The following is a 15,413-nucleotide window of genomic DNA, read 5'->3' on the forward strand; positions in this document are numbered from 1 at the left end:
TCTTGATGATGATCTAATTGGCAGCTTCCTCCTTGCCCTACCACAATGTTAGCAAAGCATTTCCAAGATGCTGTCATTTTGTCTACACTGACAAAAAAACATTCAGCTTCATCTTGCATTTCTGTGGTCCCTGCAGTAATAGGCACCATTAGAAGCCACACCTACTCAAACTAGACTCCAATTGCACTGACATTATAAATTAAAATTGGTACAAAGGGGATGCACTTTTATGAGTAAGAAAGGGAAGTATAAATGTCTCATCTCCCACCCCATGTTGACTTTTTAAAAAATATCACACACAGAGGACAGAAAATGCTTCTTTAGTACTTGTGCTTTTTTGGGGGGAGTACCTTGTCTCCATTTAAGAGCCAATATCCAATGTGCTTTTTCTATATCACCAGAAAGAAGCTCAAGACCTGGGCAGGTGTTATTCAACAAGATAAGGAGGAATGAAATCATATCCTGATGCTCCTCCCATTCAGGAATCCGGTGAATTCTGATATTCAAGCGCCTATTTCTGTCCTCCAAATCTTTCACTTTGTTTGTGAGATAGTCATTTGTTTGTTCTAACTCCTGTATGCGGGCCTCATGAGAACGACCCTGTTCAAGAGTTGCATTAGCTGTATTTTCTGTATCTCCAATGTGGGCTGTCAAGGCAGTGAGCTTTGAGTTCACCGTCTCAAGGGCAAGTACCCAGTCCTTTTGTAAGTCCTGCATTAAATTTACATGAAGCCTTTCCAGGACGTCTGAAAATGATGGGTCAGATATCAGGGGACTCTCATCTCTGCCTCCCTTCCCTTGTGTCATCTCTGTGTCCTCCATTTGAGTTTTTGGCTCTTTAAATGATGAGTAGAAACCCAAAATTGCTTAATCTACTAACCTTTTAGTTCCTTGCATTCTGATGTTTCCTTACATTAGATATGTCTTGAAAGTTGGGCGAAATTCACTCCAAATTGGTAAAAACTGAGATCTTGTCCAGCTCAAGTTTTATGCATCGACCATGTCCGACTGCTAGCCAAACCCCACCCCCCACCCCCATTAGACCTGTTTCAACTGAAAACAAAGAGCAAATCCCCCCTTTTCAACTCTTTGTTCAACAGAAGCTGAACTCAAGCGATAGTCACTTACCTTTAATTTGGCTGTTCAGCATAACAGTAGCATCTGCAACACCTTCACCTTCAGGACCATTCAGAACCCTACCTGTAACTGAGAAGCCCATAACATGGAAGACAGGCTAAAAAAGAAAGGAAAAGGGATGAATTAGCAAAATTACCACATATACACGACAGTAAGTCGATCTCACTTTTAAATAAAGGACAGGTTTTGGGGCCAAAATTCAGGATTTTGATATGACCGATGGAGAAGTAGAGAGTAAAACATAGGGGCATGTAACAAAGGACCTAAAGGCTGAAGCAAAGGAAAACAATGTTGAAGAACTTACAAAATTCCAGCAGGCATAACTGTTTGTGCTCACACTAAAGGCTGGATGGATGAGTGTAGAGGGGGTCAGTGCTTCTGGGAGAGATTAAACTCTTGCTTTTAATCAAAGGATGGTCTTGTTTTTATAAGAGTTAAAGTACAGTACTTACATTGACCCGTGGATAGGTCAACACAGGTTTTTTGAGTAAATATTTTTGCAAAAATTTCTAGACTTACACATTTTTATATATTCTTTCTTTCTTTCTCTCTCTCTTTTGATAAAGGTATTGAATTACATCAGTGAAAGTCTCCTTTCCAATCTCCAAAGACAGGCTTCCTAAATATTTCCATAAATTCTCTCAAGAGAACCAGTCTGCCAGGTTTGTTGTGAGAATTATATGGTGAAGTGGAGAGCCACGTATACTAGCTCAGGAAAGGCAAGACATGCATATTATAAAACAACTTACAAATGCACATAAAATATATATAACCACATACAAGATGAGACTTACCTCAATTTTCAAACTGTCATGTTCTACTGCAAAATCCAGTCTAGATGGAGCAACGTCAAAAGTAATTCTCTCTCCTCTGTAAAAAGGTACCTGGAAGTACACACCAGAACCCCTGGGTTTACAGCAGGCTTCTCAAAAACCAAAGCTTGGATAAGTTATTTTTTAGACTAATATCATTTTCAAAGCTCTGGAAAATCATGCAAGGTGATTTCCTGTTGCAGACATTATCCTGAACACTGTGTTTGGGGAAGTAAAGCTAAGCATGTAGCCATCTTGTCCCTTTCATCACAGATTCCTTACTTGCACAAGCCATTGTTGTTGATCCCAAGTGTTTTTATTCCTTTACCTGCCAGAACTTCTTGCTTAAAAGCAATTCCTAAATCTGTGACAGGATAAAGCAGTGTTTTTACCCAAGCTTATATATAAATTAAAAAATATTGATTTGTGTAAAATAGCCAACTGCTGAACATAGTGCATTTATATTTGTTAGAAATGGCACTGGCAACAATGTTCAGAATCACCACGCGTTCCAGCTTGGAACAGTAACAGGGGACTCTGCATTGCAAGAAAGAAAGAAAGAAAGAAAGAAAGAAAGAAATGTCTTGTAGCAATCAATTAGTATTTCTAAGGGTTGGAATCTTTATTGGAGATCTCTAAATTAGGACCTCGAAATACTGGGAAGTGCCAGGGTGTCTTTTCAAAATCAATTAATCTCTCAGCACTCTCAACACTCCTACCACATGTGCAAAACCTCTACCTTGACACCAACAAGACATTAAACTGCCTTGTACATTCTTTGTAATGTTTTGCCAAGGGGCAAGGATCAACTCGTTCCTCTGACCACCCTCCCGGAAGATTTTGGAGCATTTTGGCTTTCAGAAGAGAGAGAGACTTAACCTGTACTCATTTATGATGGTATAAGAGTTTCTTCATTACTTACTACAGTGTATTTCCCACTAGGCAAAGACAGGAAGGTAAAGGAGCCATCCTCTTTGGATATGACATTGCAGAGATAGACAAGGGAATCATCCCTTTCAGGAAAGCCTTCCACTGGAGAGGTGTTGCAGCCCACAACATCCTGGATAAAAAGATTAGCAATATAAAAATGGAGCACTATGCAGGAGCAGCACCAACTCCTGTGCAAAGGAACGTGCAAGAGGAACTTCCCTGTCCATTTTAATCATAGGGAGGGAAATTTTCTCAAGATCCACAGCAGAACATGGAAATGTTGCTTTTGTTAACTCCCAGAATCACCCAGTCAACATGGTCACTAGCCATACTAGCTGGAGGGCTCTTGAGAGGTCCAGTCCACAAAGTAACTCTTCCAAGCTCCAGTCAACAGTACTGAGGGGGATCTGCACTCCAACAGTGAGTGCGACTGGAGACAGCAGCCAGAAGAGCCAGAGTTCAGATTGGATGGAAACTGCAAAGTGGACCAAGAGCAACACATTGTCCTTGTGGTACAGGTCTCTGATTCTTTGCCTGATCCAAACAAAGGAGGAAGCCTGCTGATGGGAACTATCCATGTGTGTTGTGGATCCAAGTTAATATTAAGAATACATGGTTCACAAAAGATCTCAGGCCCAATTTGTGTTTGATCAAAATGCTTGGATGAGTGATAAACCTGAATGGGAACACCATTTATCATTTACCACAGATCCAGTGTGGTACAGTTGAGTACTGACTTTGAGAGATCCAAGTTCTAATTCTCCCACACCCCTGAACCTTGCAACTCTTTGGGTTATCTCAAAACAACCACTTTCTCTTGGCCTGACCTCTCTCACAAGATTGTGGGTTAAAGTAGGACAATCATTATAAGACAGGGACTGTTAGTTCTAGGGCTGATTTGAAAACCAGAATTTAGAAGAGAGTTGGAATCATTTAAAGGTAAAGGTATTCCCCTTTGATAAGGTTGTCAAGTCATGTCTGACTGTAGGGGGCATGCTTGTCTCCATTACTAATCTGAAGAGCCCAGCAGTGTCAGAGAATACTCTGGTCATATTGCCAGAATGACTGCACAGAACACTGTTTGCATTCCCACCAAAGTGGTACCTATTTCTCTACTTACATTTGCATGCTTTCAAACTGCTAGGTTGACAGAAGCTGGGACTAGTGATGGGAGCTCAAGCCATTACGCAGAACTTGGGCCTCGAACTGCCAACCTGCCAATCTTGCAATCAACAGTCAGTGTCTTAACCACTTGAGTGACTGTGTCCGGAAATCACTAAGTACTCTGTATATTGTTGGAATGAAACTCCCAGCATTTTTATATAGTTTGCTGCCTTGCTTCTTGAGGGTGTTAAGAGAGCATTCAAGAATGCAATTTTCCCACCTTCATTTTGAAGTGGCACAGTCCACCTGTTCTACCACCACCCCAGGACACTACCATTACCTATTTCTGTAGAGAAGTCTTTATATGCTCTCTAAACGTCACTTGAACATGTCCAGAATCGCACAATAAAAATGGAGAGCAGGAGGAATTTCACACATGTCAGAAAAATATAATTCCTTGTAATGATGGACTACTGACCTCCTTAGTCACCGATGCAGAAAAAAGGAGGAACATTACACCTTTCATGGACTCTCCATCACTCCGGACAGATCCTGAAACATTGTAACCCGCTACAACCAAAGGGCCAGAAGCATAAGCATTGGAACTGGTCACTCGTACAGTTGTGCTAGTCTAAAATATAGACAGAATATAGACAAAATATAAGCACAATATTCCAGTGGTACAGGACTCCAAAAAACTAAAGATGTGTAGGACTCAGGTAGCTTTTTCACACACTTACAGCAAATGCATGAAAGGCACTGCTGGTCCGCATGTGCTACTCCCAGTCCTTGTGCACTGATTTAAGACCCTCTTAATTATGAACCTGTTTCAGATCCAACTTTACGTGTGTGAACATATTAAAAGCCAAAGGTCAGGATCCAGTGATGCACTTCCACCAGAACCTGCTGCTTCTGCAAAAAGGGACAAGTTCCACTCTTTCTACAGACCCTCTCTGGAAGGCTAAGAAATCTGCTCAACCAGGTCTGTGCTGCCATAAAATACTGCAGTTAGGAGACAGGTAAGAAAGGTTCAATTCCACTAGTGTGGGATACTGGGAGTACTCCACTGGATCTTGGCCAAAGGGAAGTATTGGCCAAAGTATTGTTCAGTAAGGGCCCAAACAGACAGGCCAAAATAAAGCTGCTTTCGGTCACTTTGGAGGTATGCTGTTTAAATGACACACACATCTTAAGAGGCCAGAAGCTGCGCTGCAGTCCTTAGGACTGGAGCTTGGCTTTGGCGCAGCTTCCAGCCTCTTAGGACACATGCATCATTTAAACAGCGTATCTCCAAAGTGACCCAAAGTAGTTTTATTTTGGCCTGTCTGTTCAGGCCCTTCATTTACAGAAATTTAGCTAACATAGCTTAAAATTATAGTACAGTATATTGCAATTTTTAAAAACTACTTAAATTATTATTTCACAATAGCAGTTACTCAATTTCTTTCCTGTTCCTGTAATTCCAGTTAATTAAGCATCTTTGTTACAAATCAAAAGCATCTCTTTTAATGTTTTATTAGCACTATTGCTTTTAAAGTATTTTGTCAATGTTAATGAGTACCTTTTTAAGCACCACCCACCTTTTTCAGCATCCATGTAGGATGAGAAGCAAAGATTTCATATTCCCCAGGAAGTACTTTAAAAAAGGCATACCTAAAGAAAAGAGGCATCATGTCAGAAACAGAAGAACCCTTGTTATTTATTTCTACAATTTCCTTCAACCAACATTTCTCAACTTGGCACCTTTTCAGGACTACAACTCTCACAGTACCCAACCAATAGAGCAACTGTAGTCAAAACAGAGGGATAGTAACATAATAATAGTAGTAAAATAAAATAAAAATCAGCAGTTCACCAGTCATCAAATCACATTGAGTCAGGATTCGTAAAATACTGTTTTAATTACACTTGTCCCTCCACATTTGCTGGGATTAGGGGCATAGGACCCTGTGAACTTGAAAAAAATGCAAATAACAAAAACACTATGTTTTTACCTGAGGGAACACCTCTCTGGGAATCTCTAGGTCCTCCAGTGCCACTCTGTGGTCAACATATGCCAGACATTGACCACAGAATTGTGCTGGAGTAGCTACTAATGCCTAGTGGAGTGTTCTCTCTAGGAATCTCTAGGTCCTTCAGTGTGACCTTTGGTTGAAGTTGGCCATTTAGTTTCTCTGGAGGATCTAGATATTCCTAGAGAACATATTAATAAAATCAGTGAATAATCAAACCCACAAAGCCAAAGCCGCAAATGTAGAGGGACAAATGTAGTACTGGAATGGAATACAGAGAGATCACCCTGATTTTAAAACTGGATTTTATATTTACAAAAAAGGGAGGTCCAAATTGTGTTTGGAGAAGCATTCTCGGTTCGTCGTTCCCAATATGCATGTCGAATATACTCGACTATAAGTAGAGAAATTTATGCCCCAAAATTGACTCCTGGGTTGATTTATATACAGGGCGATATGGAATACTGCTCTGAAAGCTTCTGAAATAAGTGCCCACCCTTCCTTCATAGCTAGTGAACTTCAAAACAGCTGCTGAGACTGAGAGGGTTTATAGCTGTGTATCTACGGTAGTTGCTACTCTGGATGCAACCCAATGCCATCATATCTCCAGAAAGAACAATGCTGAAGCATCTGGCCCTTCCCTCTCTATCATGCATAAAGATATGAAGGAAATATAACTTTCAGACAAATCTGGGGATATTTTCGCCACTTTTGTCCATTCCTCTTTCCCTTGCTTTTTTGCTCATTTTCCTAAACTTTATTGTCTTAAATGGATTTTGGTTTGTGACCAAGACTAAAACATGCTGTCATCAACAGGGCTGCTAAGGTCTTGCAGACTCAGGGCTGTGGATTCCTTGTGTCTATGCCAGGGGTAGGCAACCTTTTTGAGCCGGGGGCTGGGTTGTTGTCCCTCAGACAACTGGGGGGGGGGGGGGGCGAAGCTGGGGGGTGGAGCTTCCACCCCTGGGGGCGGGGCCGTGTGCCGGGGGTGGAGCCTCCACCCTCCAGGGGCGGAGCTCCCACCCTCAAGGGCGGAGCTTCCACCCCAGGGGCGGAGCTTCCACCCCCTGGGGCCAGGCAACCTCCTCTTTGCTGGCCCTTGACGGGGCCCCAGGCCCTGTCAGAGGCCAGGAAAGAGCCGGCGGGGACTGCTAGCGCTGGAGGCCTCCCCCTCTTTGCCGGCCCCTGATGCCAGAGGCCCACTGCTGCCGCCAGAGCACTCCTGGAGGACTCCAGCGAAGGCAATGGGCCTCTGGGAGGCCCGCTGCTGTCGCAGGGGCCCTCCTGGAGGGCCCCAGCGGAGGCAACGGGCCTCCCAGTAGCCTGCTGCCGCCGCTGAAGCCCTCCTGGAGGACCCCAGCGAAGGCAACGGACCTCTGGGAGGCCCACTGCCGCCGCCGGAGCCCTCCTGGAGGGCCCCAGCGACAGCAACTGGCCTCCCAGGGGCCCGCTGCCGCCGCCAGAGCCCTCCTGAAGGGCCCCAGCGATGGCAACAGGCCTCCCAGGGGCCCGCTGCCGCCACCGGAGCCCTCCTGGAGGGCCCCTACGACGGCAACTGGCCTCCCAGGGGCCCGCTGCCGCCGTCTGAGCCCTCCTGGAGGGCCCCTGCGATGGCAACGTGCCTCCCAGAGGCCCGCTGCCGCCGTCGGAGCCCTGGGCGCCGCCATTTTGGGCAAAAAAATGGTGGTGAAATCTCACGCGACCTTCCCTGAGGTCTCGCGAGACTTTGCCGCCATTTTTGCCCAAAATGGCGGCACCCAGAGCGGCGAAAAGCCGCAACCGTTGGCGGCGGCAGGAGCAGCCAGGGGGTGGCTGAAAGGCCTCTGCGGGCCGCATCCGGCCCGCGGGCCGGAGGTTGCCGACCCCTGGTCTATGCACTTGTAATATGGTCTTTTCCTTTTCCTACCACTGTCTATCTTATCAAATATTATTGCCTTTTCATGTGAGTCACGTCATCTAGCAGTGTGTCCCAAAGAGTGACAGTCTTGGGTCCAAAACACATTGCAGAAATAATCCAGCCTGAAACCACATTAACTGCTCTGGATCAGTGCTAGGGAATTTTGGCAACTGTGGTTCATTGTAGTACCAGAGCTCTCTGACAGATGATGCATAAATGTCTCACATAGCTACAGTTCCCAAAATTCCCTAGCATTGAGCCAGGGCTGTTAAAGTAGTCTCAAACTGGATTATTTCTGCTGTGTTTTGGATTTCGGTTTAGTCATCTTGGTTTTTAGGGAGACTTTAGGTCTGATTGGTCCTAGGATTCATTTATTTGTCTTTTTAGCAGTCCATGGTCATACCTTGAAATATGAGGATTTATTTAGGTAGCTGTTTTGATATGCATGGTCATGATGCAGAAGGTAACTGATGGCTTCTGGCTTATAAAGCTATGAACGAACCAAATGATCAAATGGGCCAAATCATGTTTTCTCTTCTTCTTCCATCGTTTCTGGCTTACTTTCTTGGTTTATGAAACTGACATCAACCTAGGCTCAAATGTTAATAAGAATTCTGTCTTAATACAGGACAAAAGCTTCATGCTGAAGCTGACATGCAACAGGAGGATGTGAGTGAGGAGCGCTTTGTTCTGATATTCATTGCCAGTTTGACAATCTATGGTTCATGAACCTTGAAACCATCATTTGAATGGGCAACTGTAACAATAAATTTAAACAGGTAACGGACAAAATTTTGCGCAGGATATGCAGTGCCATCAGGTGTATTCTCTCCACACACAAGTTGTCTGAACACAAGTTAAACTTACTTTCCTCCAGGTTGAGTGATTGTGGCTTGGATGTTTACCTCTGAACCAGGATTCCTCAGTGCAACTAAAATTCCAGCAGGACCCAGTGTCTGACCTTTGCTGAGAACCTGAAAAAAGTTATCATTAGGGTTCAGCTTGCAAGAAACCAAAAAAGGTAGTTCAATTCATCACTACTTCCCTTTGTATTTGTTTTAATTACTAGTATTTCTGCATCATCTCTCTGGGCTAAAGCCATCCTGAAGTGATTCAGATACACTAAATAAACAGAAAAATGAAGTCCACTGACACTGTAATAAAAACAGTCTGACAAAGTTTGAATTTAAGATAATAACCATGGGCTTAGTCTAATTTAAAAAACAAAAACAAAACTCTTATTGTTTTGATGATTATAATGGTCTAAATTACACAGTACATTATACAGCTGTGGCATAGTGGTTTGAGTGTTGGACTACAACTCTGAGAACAGGATTCAAGTCCCAGCTCAACCATAAACCCCACTGGCTTTTAGAATCAGTATCATAGAAGAAGAGCCCTCCCTCCAGTCCATCTGCCTTGGTCCAGGCCTCAGAGGGAGAGAAGAACTGTTGGACCTGATCCCCTTCCCCTCCACCATCCCCCTCTCCTTTTGTGTCATGTCTTTTTAGATTGTAAGCCTGTGGGCTGGGAACCATCTTATTAAAAATAATAATAACTGTAAGCCGCTCTGAGAGCCTTTAGGGCTGAAGGCTGGATATAAATACCGTAAATAAATAAATAAATAAATAAAGTCCCAGCCAAAAGACACTCACTAAACTAGACTTCTTAAAGAGTTTGCTATATACATCATCCATTTCAACAGATGTAGTATTACTGGATTTGTTGTTCAGTGCCTTCAAGTTGTTTCTCATTTATGGTGACCCTAAGGCAGCCTTTCTCAAATAGTGGGGCGGGGCCCCCAGGGGGGGCGCGAGGCTCCGTAAAGGGGGGCGCGAGGCTCTGTTATGCAGAGGTATACTTATAACAATTTTATAAACAAATCATACTATTTACAGTTGCGTGGGGGGCGCAAAATGTTTTCTTCTTCCTAGGGGGGGCATGACAGAAAATAATTGAGAAGCACTGCCCTAAGGGGTTTTCCTGGCAAGATTTGTTCAGAGGAAGTTTGACATTGTGTTCCCCTGAAGCTGACCAATCTTAAGGCCCAATCCATTCAGTCACACCATCAAGCCTTACCTTTCCATTTACTGAAAAGCCTGTAAACATGAAGTTGATGTCACCCCCTTTAGTGCAAATGTCATTGATGCCATCCACATGGATGTCTACACTTGTTGGATCTAGGAGTGGGGGTGGGTGGGGAATAAAGTAATAAAAGAGAGGAAAAAAGTAGCATTATCATTTTTCTTAACAAGATTTTGAGAACTTGGTCTGGAGGGAAAAACAGGAAATTAGTGGGAAGCTCCCCCAAAATCATTTTGTCCTGAAAAAATGGAAATAACCCCCAATTTCCTTGTATGATATGAATAAAATGTTTAAGATAAGGTGTTCTTCTGTAATCCCCAAATGTATTTTTTTAAGCTATGTAACAGAACAGTTTTTATCTAAGACAATTTACAGCATATAATCATTGCAATTCCTGGTCTTACTATCCTTTTCTCAGTTCTTCTTACAGGAATTAATACTTTATGCCTCTTAGAGACTATGGAAGACCAATGTTGGCAAGATAACATTCTCTATTTACTGATGCTGATGGTCTCTTTGTGGAGGGCAGGGTTGTCTGCTCCTAATAAAGTAGCGAAACCAAATAGGTTCCATACACTTTGGGCTCTTGTAGCTCCATTTGTTCCAAAATAATTAAAAAATTAAAAATTAAATTTGTAACCACTATATAACTGATCTATACTTTTAATATAGTAGACATGATACTTTTGTCAAACAAAACTGTCTATTTATTTCATTATGCATATAAAATTTAAATTCTGAAAGTAACAATGATTTTTAATTTGTAAAGCCATATTTTTAATTTTTTTCCACCCAATTTGTTTTTTTCCTGAAAAAAAATGGGAAAAATGTTTCTTCATAGCTTCGAAATGTCCAAAAACCGTACTACTGCAAGCAAGCCTGTGTATACGAAACAGAACCTCTGTGGACACTTGTAGTTTCACTGGATACATGTGCACTTATAAATAAAGTCTGCCATGTGAGGTTGAAGACTTTCATGGCCAGCATCCATCGTTTTTTGTGGGTTTTTCGGGCTATGTGGCCATGTTCTAGAAGAGTTTCTTCCTGACGTTTCGCCAGCATCTGTGGCTATCATCTTCAGAGAATGTTTGCCTGGAAAGGACTTGAGTATATATACTGTGTGACCTGGAAAGTCAGGAGTGATTTGCAAGTATATTGTTCGTTGCTAATGGCAGGTCTCAGGGTGTGAGGGTCTGCACAAGAGGATTAATGTCTGCTTGATAGTGCTCATTGTCTGCTGGGAGATTTCTTATTTGCATTTGTTGAGTCTTTATCTTACTGTCTTTCAGGACTGGTAACCAAACCTTGTTTACTTTAAGGGTTTCTTCTTTCCTGTTGAAATTATCCAGATGTTTGTGGATTTCAATGGCTTCCCTGGGTATCCTGACATGGTAGTGGTTGGCACGGTCCAGAATTTCAGTGTTTTCAAACAGTATTTTATGCCCAAGATGGTTTGTGGCATGTTCTGCTACTGCTGATTTTTCTGGCTGACCCAGTCTGCAATGTCTCTCGTGTTCCTTGATTCTTGTTTGCACACTGCATTTGGTGGTCCCTATGTAGACTTGTCTGCAGTTGCATGGTATGCCATGCTTGTTGGAGTTTATCGCCAGGTACAATAGAGGATTGCAGTCATAACAGCTTTTGCGGTAATAGCATATAAACATGAGGAGACCGGTTAAAAAAGTAATCTCGTTTTTCTTACAATTGGGCCCAAACAGACTGGCCAAAATAAAGCTGCTTCGGGTCACTTTGGAGGTATGCTGTTTAAATGTTGCATGCGTCCAAAGAGGGTGGAAGCGGCGCCAAAGCCATGTTCTAAGGCAGGGGTAGGCAACCTTTTTGAGCCGGGGGCCAGGTTGCTGTCCCTCAGACAACTGGGGGACCGAAGAGGGGGGTGGAGCTTCCACCCTCCGGGGGCGGGGCCGTGTGCTGGGGTGGAGCTTCCACCCTCCAGGGTGTGAGACTTGGGATTACTCTGACCAAAAATCCACGACAAACTTCAGGTAGATCAGAAAGTTTATTGTAAGGACTAAGTAGAAGTATTCCTGGCCACGTCTTTGTTGAATCTGAAGAACTCTAAATAGAGACAGAACCTTAGAATTCCCCAGACCCCTCCCTTTGAGTTGGTTCCCTTCGGTTCAGCCTTTGATGTAGAATTTCTCCTTTTGTTCTGAAGGGGGGAAAGAAGGGGTTTTTTTTGGCCATTTGGTTCCTAGTTCCTCTACCAAGTAGAGATCTAAGACTGTATGCACCTTTGGTATTAGTTTCCCAACAACCCCTCATAAAACTGCCTAACTGCCATGCAATACGTGACCATCCGGCCCATTCCTCATGGTGGCAGCCCCCCTATTCTCAAAGTGACTGTCTATCTATATCTCCACTTCCTCTCTCTATATGTGTATCTATATCTTCCCTATTTGTGGGTGAGAACCTATTCCCTGACCCTCACTCTGCAGTTTATCTATCTATCTCCCTATCTATCTATCTATCTATCTATATCTATCTCTACAAACCTCATGGCAGAATATACCCTGAATGACTGACTGAAGGTGGATTCTGACACAGGGGAGGAGCCGCATGCCAGGGGCAGAGCTTCCACCCTCCGGGGGCCAGGCCTCCTCCTCTTTGCCGGCCCCTGACAGGGCCCTAGGCCCTGTCAGAGGCCAGGAAAGAGCTGGTGGGGACTGCCAGCGCTGGAGGCCTCCCCCTCTTTGCCAGCCCCTGACGGGGCCCCAGGCCCCGTCAGAGGCTGGCAAAAAAGCCAGCGGGGGCCGCCAGTGCTGGAGGCCTCCTCCGGCAAAAAAGCCGGTGGGGGCCACCAGCGCTGGAAGCCTCCTCCTCTTTGCTGGCCTCCTCCTCTTCGCTGGCACCACAGGAAAGGTCGCGCGAGACTTCGCCTCTATTTTGAGAAATAAAATGGCGGTGCCCGGAGCGGTGAAAAGCTGCAATTGGCGGCGGCGGCGGCGGCGGCAGCAGCAGGAGTGTGCAGGGGCCGGCTGAAAGGCCTCCGCGGGCAGCATCCCGCCTGCGGGCTGGAGGTTGCCGACCCCTGTTCTAAGGACTGGTGCGCAGCTTTGGCGCAGCTTCTGGCCTCTTAAGATGTGCGTGTCATTTAAACAGCATACCTCCAAAGTGACTCGAAGCAGCTTTATTTTGGCCTGTCTGTTCAGGCCCAGTTGTTATAGTGCAATCCTATCCTGTCTACTCAGAGGTAAGCCCCATTGGGTTTAATAGTCATAATGGTGTCAGGTTTCTGGCAGTCATGTTCTGAAAAAGTCAATTTTATCAATCTCTACATTAGCATTATGTTCAAATCGATCTGCAGACTAAGAACCTCACCATAAAACAGATGGAGTCACAGTATAAAAATAGATACTTACCAAAACTCCACCCTAGGGGAGGCTCAATTTTAAGAACAAAATCCCCCTAAAAAAGAAACCATAAACAATTGTTATAGTTACAATTGTTAAAATAAAATCTCTTTGAAAGTTATTATTTTACTTAATAACTCATGCAATACATCGAGGTATTTTGTTCTCTCCCTCCATCCATGAACCTACCAATAACAATAAACAACACTGGGGGAAATTCAGAACACGAAGATGCATTGCACCGCTTAGTTCAGATATTGCATTGCCACTCACCTTATCATACAGAGGAATCATGAAGTAACCATTATTCGGAGCACAGTCCGTTTGGTATTTCAAGGTCCCATGCTTCGTGTATAATTTAATCTATCAATGAAAGGAAGGGGGGGGAATAGGGTAATTCTGCAGAAATTGTGATGTTGCTTGGCATTACTTAGTAAGTAAGAAACCTTGCGTCTGCCAGATGTTTGGACTACAATTCCCATAAGGCCCAGCCAGAAGGGGCACTGGGTAGAGATTGTGGGAGTTGCGGTCCAAAGCCTCCTCCAAATTTTAATTTCTTCCTCTGGAAATGGAAGAACGCATTAGATGAAATCTAAAGTCCAGGGTGGGCTAGACCCATCAAATCAATGGGGATTTGTTAAGTCAAAACTCATGTCGTATCCACTGACCTTTAAAGGGGCTCTCTTCTACCTGGGACAAGCCACTGGGTTTGGGCCATGGCATCTAGTGCTTCCACCTGCTCTGCCTCACTTCCACTAGTCCAGACCTTGATAAAGCCCCTTGCTTTAAACAGGGTGGCCGCAAAGGAGCGACAAGAACCATGAAACACAGGACCTTCAAGAACAATCATAGAATCAGAAGGGCCCCAATCCAGTCCAGCCCCCTTCTTCTGCCATGCAGGAACTCTCACTCAAAGCATCCCCATTGACAGAGGGCCTCTGTTCAAAGAGCTCCAAAGAAGAAGACTCCACAGGGCTGGCTCTAGGTAGAATCATAGAGTTGGAAGAGACCCCAAGAAGGGCCCTGAACCAGTCCAGCCCCCTTCTTCTGCCATGCAGGAACTCTCAACCAAAGCATCCCCATTGCCAGAGGGCCATCCAGCCTCTGCTTAAAGACCTCCAAAGAAGGAGACTCCAGCACACTCCAAAGAAGCGTGGGTGCCTCCCCAAACTATAAATCCCAAGATTGAGTCTTAGCAGTTAAAATGGGGGGGGGGTCAAATGTCTTTATTTCTGCAGGGTGGATGCACATTCCACCTTGCACCATTCCTCCCTGTTGTGCTCACTTGCCAATCAGGTTTTAGATTTCCATAGAATCCTACAGTTGGAATGGACTCCCAAGAAGGGCCCTGATCCAGTCCAGCCCCCTTCTTCTGCCACGCAGGAACTCTCACTCAAAGCATCCCCACTGACATGATATGGCCATCCAGCCTCTGCTTAAAGACCTCCAAGGAAGGAGACTCCACTCCACTCCACTCCCACTGTCGAACAGCCCTGACTGGGTGGTTGTCCAACTTCCCAGAATTCCACAGGGCTGAGCCATGGCAGTTAAAGCGGTGCCAAGCTGGGCTATTATCCCTGCAGCGCAGAGGCAGCAGACCCTTGCCAGGTTCCTTCAGAGGCTGAGAGAGTGTGGCTGGCCCAAGATGGGTTCCCATGGCTTGAGGCAGGATTCGAACCCTGCTCCCCCAGAGGCCCGCCCACCTCGATCAGGGAGTAGTTGATCTCCACGTCGGACTTGACGAAGCCCCCGCAGCCGACCACGATGTCCTCGGAGCCCCGCACGGAGGCCCAGGGGGCGCCCCACAGCCCCCACCAGAAGAACAGGCCCAGCAGCGGCGAAGGCGAAAGCGCCCTCCCGCGCCCCGTCATCCCGGCCCTGAGTCAGGAAGACAGGGCGCATGCGCAGGGAGAGAGAGAGAGAGAGAGAGAGAGAGAGAGAGAGAGAGAGAGAGGCCACCCGGAAGCAGAGGCTGGCCCCACGCGCGCAAGCCCTTGGCTGCCCCCTGGCGGCTGGGAGGCGAGGCGTCCTAGTTAAGAAGTGATATGATTGATGATAGCCTTGT

The 15,413-nt window shown here is 45.0% G+C and overlaps 1 protein-coding gene across 1 annotated transcript in view; it reads right to left on the reverse strand.

Annotated features, from left to right (window-relative positions):
• Positions 1–15,230, reverse strand: part of LOC149306257 (BOS complex subunit NOMO1-like) — a 42,560-nt gene extending 27,330 nt beyond the window's left edge. The window contains exons 1-10 of the mRNA XM_089476796.1: positions 15,052–15,230; positions 13,622–13,711; positions 13,358–13,403; positions 9,972–10,072; positions 8,760–8,866; positions 5,564–5,636; positions 4,462–4,614; positions 2,872–3,009; positions 1,932–2,021; positions 1,129–1,234 (exon numbers count right to left, since the gene is read on the reverse strand). Of these exons, the coding sequence (XP_089332922.1) occupies positions 1,129–1,234; positions 1,932–2,021; positions 2,872–3,009; positions 4,462–4,614; positions 5,564–5,636; positions 8,760–8,866; positions 9,972–10,072; positions 13,358–13,403; positions 13,622–13,711; positions 15,052–15,219 (1,072 nt within the window). The 5' untranslated portion in view covers positions 15,220–15,230. The remainder of the gene's footprint in view (positions 1–1,128; positions 1,235–1,931; positions 2,022–2,871; positions 3,010–4,461; positions 4,615–5,563; positions 5,637–8,759; positions 8,867–9,971; positions 10,073–13,357; positions 13,404–13,621; positions 13,712–15,051) is intronic.
• Between the last annotated feature and the right edge of the window lie 183 nt (positions 15,231–15,413).

The sequence above is a fragment of the Sceloporus occidentalis genome, unplaced genomic scaffold (assembly GCF_023333645.1).
Source record: "Sceloporus occidentalis isolate IW3139 unplaced genomic scaffold, rSceOcc1.0.p SCAF_10, whole genome shotgun sequence".
NCBI classification, from domain to species: Eukaryota; Metazoa; Chordata; class Lepidosauria; order Squamata; family Phrynosomatidae; genus Sceloporus; species Sceloporus occidentalis.